The sequence below is a fragment of the Papaver somniferum genome, unplaced genomic scaffold (assembly GCF_003573695.1).
Source record: "Papaver somniferum cultivar HN1 unplaced genomic scaffold, ASM357369v1 unplaced-scaffold_10985, whole genome shotgun sequence".
NCBI lineage: Eukaryota > Viridiplantae > Streptophyta > Magnoliopsida > Ranunculales > Papaveraceae > Papaver > Papaver somniferum.
Genome location: NW_020619920.1, coordinates 1 through 5,878, shown reverse-complemented (window position 1 = coordinate 5,878; position 5,878 = coordinate 1). Strand labels below are relative to the sequence as shown.

The 5,878-nt window shown below is 37.8% G+C and overlaps 1 protein-coding gene across 1 annotated transcript; it reads right to left on the bottom strand.

Moving 5' to 3' along the window:
* Positions 1-591: 591 nt before the first annotated feature.
* Positions 592-1,620, bottom strand: LOC113328490. The gene is made up of 2 exons (XM_026575571.1): positions 989-1,620; positions 592-859 (listed from the first exon to the last, which is right to left on the bottom strand). Exons 1-2 carry the CDS (start codon positions 1,618-1,620, stop codon positions 592-594), a joined length of 900 nt encoding a protein of 299 aa, XP_026431356.1.
* Between the last annotated feature and the right edge of the window lie 4,258 nt (positions 1,621-5,878).

Below are 5,878 nucleotides of genomic sequence, written 5' to 3'. Positions count from 1 at the left end.
CAAAACTAAACACAAAGCTCTAATCTTTCTTATGATCAACCACATGTATCTTGAGAAGTCATCTATAATAACAAATATGTATTTGTTATTTGCAAGGGTCTGTGGAGTAATGGGACCACATAAATCGGCGTGGAGAAGTTCTAATGGATTCGAAGCTCTGAATGTCGTTGCTTTTTGAAAACTTTGGCGAGTTTGTTTCCCAACAAGACATGATTCCCAGATTCTTGATTCACAATTTATTTGCGGTAGTCCTCGAACCATCTTGTTTTGAGACATCGCCTTCATCGTTTTGAAACTTATGTGTCCTAACCTCGCATGCCACTTCCATGTCTGATCTTCAAGGCTTACGTTTAGACACATTGGTTTCCCAATCATAAGACTTATTTTGTAGAGTCTATTATTTGATCGTGAGACTCTAACCAGAAGTCTTCCACTTGGGTCATGAACAGTTAGATATTCTCGCCGCATTCTAACATCACATCCAACTTCTATAGCTTGTCGTAGACTCAGGATGTTGCTCTTTAAGTTTGGGATGTAGTAGATGTTTGTGACGAGATTCTGTTTACCAGTCTTGCTTTGAAATAAGATTGATCATTTCCCTTTAATCTCTATATTAGAACCATCTCCAAACTTCACCTTTCCTTTGATTTTCTCGTTGAGCTCAGAGAAATAATGTTTCTTACCAGACATGTGGTTGCTGGCTCCGTTATCTAAGTACCATACTCCTTCTTCACTATCTTTTGTTTCATCGTTCTTTGGTATTAATTTCTCTTCATTTAAGAATACCACTTCGTGCATGAAAAGATCAGTATCGGCTTCCTCTGTTTCGTTCTTATTTGCCTCTTGTTTCTTTTGTATTCTTTCAGGACATACAGAGGAGAAGTGTCAAGGTTTATCACATCTGAAACCAATAATATTCGATTTGTCCCTTCTTTCTTTCCCTTGGTTTTGATCGATTTGATTTGTTGTTCTTTCTTGTGAGTTGAACCTTCCTCCTCTACCTCGTCCTTTGCTTCCTCTAGCACCTCTACCACGACCTCTTCCTTTTGTCATTGTTGTAGTGCTTTGTTGATAGGAGTTTGTGAACAAGAGTTTTCCTTGAGTCTCTCCAGTGTTATCTTCATCAAGGGTTCTTTCTTCATATACTTTTAGTCTCCCAATTATATCTTCGTAGCCTGTACTTTTTAAGTCTAAGACTTGTTCGAGAGAGGCTATGATGTGAATGTACTTGGATCTTGGCAGACTATTTAGAAACTTCTTCACCAGTTTGTTTTCATCAATAGGTTGTCCAAGAGTTGCAGCTTTTGAGGCTATCTCTGATAGCTTTCCAGCAAAGTTATCGATAGTATCAGCTTCTTTCATCTTTATTCTGTCGAATTCATACATTAAGGTCTGTAGACGTGTTTCTTTAACTTGATCATCTCCGAGGTTACGTGCTTTGATTGCATCCCATATCTGCTTTGAAGTTTCCTGTTCTCCAACTGCAGAACAAGAGACTCCGACATTGCTTGAAACAATAATCCAATGGCGATATTGTTTTTGTCTAAATCCATCGTTCCAGGTTCGATCGTCTCCCAAACCTTGTAAATGTTCATCAGTATCTTCATCCACATTGCCCATACAGTGTAATTTGTGGCGTTGAGAATTGGACATTGGATTTGTGGTGGTGTGAACTCCTTTGCACGCATGGTGGTGCTCTCGTCTCCCATGGCTCGGTGTAGACAAGCTCTGATACTAAATAATGCCAATTGAAAGACTAATCTTAGCTTGTATAAAGACAACTCTCTTTATTGATGTTTAGAAAATAACTCAAAACTTAACACAAAGCTCTAATCTTTCTTATGATCAACCACAACTTTGGTGGTCATATATATATAGAACTATGATTTCCTTTTCATAATCCCTATTTCCTTATTACATGAATTTCCTTTTCTTAAAACTAGCTAACACCTAATTTCCTTAGGAATATATGGATTTCTTTTTCTTATCTACCCAACTTGTTAGAGACTATCTTAATGTTAAAATTTATCCAACAGATGTAAGATGGAATGCGATAAGCACGTTAATGCAATGTAATTATACTTATAACTACGTTAGGTATGGGTCATTATTTTGTTAATAAAATTGTTTTAGACCTTTTGAAGGAGATACAAACAATTTCGACCACCTAAATAATATGTGGCTAAAATGAAAGCTAGAATCGCCAGAAAAAGAAAGAAAAAAAACTAAATAATATGTGGCTAAAATGAAATCTGATTTGATTTCCCCTTTCACGGATATCAACAGGTATCGAGGGTTCCCATGGCGTCGATTGTTGGTGCGAAGAAGAATGAAAAGGGGTGAAATCAGTTTTACTCTACAAAGTACGGTTAAAAATGGCGTTGATTTGAACAGTTGCTGGTGCTGATGGGGGGGTGGTTTGGTTGAAATCAAATGGTGGACTGAGAAGGGTCCTTTGCGAATTCAGGTTACAAAGAAGTAAAGATGCCTGTGTTAGACAGATGGGTTTTGTATGGGGATGTAATTCCAGCTGAAATAGATGCGTCTGTTGCCGTTAATTGGATTGTTCAACGGAGAAGATTATGAGCTTGTGAGAGTTTGAATGAACAAGGAAGAATGGGTTCTCAATAATGATGATTTGGGCTCGATTCGTAATGCTTTTGGGTTCTCGAAATGGTGGCAGTTGGTGATTTGTATGAGCTCTGTTTATACTGGTGGAGTTTAGTCAGTGAATTCAGAAGGCAGAAATCGGTGCTGCAATTCAATTAGAAGAAAGGAACGGAGCAGGTGTTGGTTTTGGGTTTGTTTCGATTGACAATACAACTGGAAATATCAGTCTTATGCGATTGAATAGAACGGTGGAACCGATCGGCGGACGCGGAAGGATGGTTCAGAAACTGCCATTGGTTGCAGTTGGAGTTGAAGTTGGATTCGGTGAGAAAAGAACGGTGTTCGGTCCGGATGTTGGCTGAGTTGGTCCGAAAGTGGAGCGAAGGTATGCCGGAACTGGTACAACGACTGGTGACGGGATTCAGAAGTTGAGGGAGAAGACAAACTTGGTGCTGCGGACGAAGTCTTTCCGAGTTGGATTTTGGAAGTTTTCGTTGGTATTTTGATTGGGCTTTTGGGCAATACTTTTATGGTCGGACAGAGCTGAGTCTTTGGTACAGGCGCCGGCACTCGTTAATAAGAGGGAAAGAATGGATTTTAGGAGGGGAAGAAATCTCAAAACTTTCGATCAACGTCTAGTCGAAGTCTAATTAGTCTAATTTTAATGTAAGAATTAATAAAGGATAGAATATAAACTTATTTGTCAACATAATACCAATATGATCGATTTCTCGAATTCATATACAAGTGATTTTTTTTCCATTCTTTCTTTGTCGATAAACTTGAAATTAATCATTAGGAGTCATTCTATAAGACATAAAATTAGATAATAATAATTTAACATCTTGTTTATCTTCTTTATTTCACGTAACTTTCAGCCAATGCGCTTATAAATAGAGGTTCATTTGTTCATCTTCTTCTTTGCTTTAAAATTTGCTTTGCCTTGAATTCTTCTTTACCTTTCTTTAGTAGCAAGTTTGAGTTGGTTAATACCCAATACTTGAAAATTTCTTTGTTCTTTATTTATTTCTTTATAATTATCACATTTCTTCGTCACCTTCAAGTATCACATTTCTTCATCACCTTCAAGTACTACTCCGAAAAATCAAACTGTGTTACCAAATCAAGTTGGGTTTGAAACTCCGTCGTTTGAGAAATTTTGGAAAAATTTTAGATTGAGAAAGAGAGAAATAAAGACATTTTTAGTGTTAATTTTTAATTTGAAAATTATACGACACTATCATTTTACCCGACCCTAATGTCTTTATCACTGACACTATTGACAATATCACTTGCTAGGAATTCTATCGCTTCACTCATCTAGCATAGTGGTACAATTTTAAGTATACATAGGCATTTCTTCATTTAGTTTGACAGAATCATGTATTAACTCTACGGTCGGGGATCAACCTCTTCGAGTTTTGTTTATTGTTTGGTCCGCCGGTCAGTATTCTTCCATAAAATCTTAATCAGCTTGTATTGGTTAGGGATGTGTTTAGTTAGTTAGGTAATAGTAGCTGGATCCTACGACCCCGACTTAGAGACATCCATCCGGGCTGTAAATTAGTTTCCCGGCATGATACTTGGATATGGCCCGATGTTTTGTTGGTAGGGTCAAATTAGCTGGGATCCCTTCATGGATTAGAAAATCTAGAGTTAAATATAGCCCCCCTATTAAAACTAATCGTGGATAGGTTCTGGGGTTAAATCCATAACGGATCTCTGATATTTTAATCAGCTTGTATTGGTCATGGACGTGTTTAGTAAGTCGGGCCATAATAGTCGGGGCGACTAAGACCATTACTAACGATCTCAGTATTTAGTTAGTCATGTCATGGTATAGTGTATTAGTTAATCGAGTCATAATGGAGTGTTTAGTTTGTCGGATCATAATATCCGTCCCGGTTGTAAATTAATTATATGTCAAGATTTGGGTGGTCTTTGGGCCTGCAATATGGGTGCCCAGCGACCGAAGCACAGACAAAGCAAAGGTCGTGGAATTTGTTGGAACCGAGATCGAAAAGGTTATAGAATATTAGGAAACCAAGAAGTCAATGATAATTAGTAGGAATGTGAAACAAATCTGTAACCAAGGTTAGCCATGATTAGGTCTATGCACATCGGGTCGGGACAATATTTCTGCAGTCGAAAATAAATAATTAAAAAAAAATCATTTCATGACGGATGTAAGTGTCTCTCAAAATTATATGTATGTCAAGAACGGACGGATAAATACCTTATCAACTATCGATCCCGACTACCAGATGATCGAAATCAATGGTCGTCTTTTCTCCAAGACAGACACCACCTTTTTTTTTATACTATAGATAAATATATGACAGTCCCGTCGTTCATATGAGGGAAACAACAGATTTTAGGAGGAAAAGAAATCTCAAAAGTTTCAGTCAACGTCCAGTCGAAGTCAAAATATTGAAAAGTAATTCATTTCATTTGAAATGCCAGATCTAGCCATATTATCATCTTTACTTCCATGCATCAAAAGAAACCAAGAACTTATTGGCAACAGAAAAATGTATATCAGACACTAATATCGAAATTTATTAGTTTAAATATGATTCAAACTTTTCATTGATTGATCTTGTTAATACGTATTAATTATTATTTTTGAGAATAAGAGGAACCCTCGCTTGATGATTATCTTTTGTTCCGTAAGTTCTCGGCCTCTATATATACTCATTTGGTTAAAGCACGGCTGGATTAACTTGTTTTCATTAATAAATCATCAGTCGATGTACCACTTTCAGTCAAGAAGCTGACTGATTCCTTTTCTTCTTGTGTGCTAAGAGCAACCACACTCATGACCAAATTTGGGGACTATACCCAAATTTGGTCCCAAATTCAGCCGCAGTGGTACTGACTAAAACCATATTTAGTCCAGTTAATTAGGGTTTGCGACCAAATGTGGTCGCCAACCCAGACTAAAATGATTAATAGTGGGACGGAAGTATAGTGGGCGTATGATTTCAGACGGAAGTATAGTGGACGCTCCACATCGGGCGTACGTATAAATAACGTATGATAATGGGGCGGATGTATATAGAGCGTTTGAGTTAGGCGTTATTATAAACACCGCCGGGCCATACGTAGATAAAACCTACGCCCCATAGCAGACGCAGTTATTAAAAACGCCTGGTTTGGACGCAGTTACTAAAAGCGCCTGGTCCGGGCGCATGTATTATGACCGTATGCGGGAGACGGACGTATTATTAACGTCTGTGTGAGACGCATGTTTTATGGGCGTATGAGT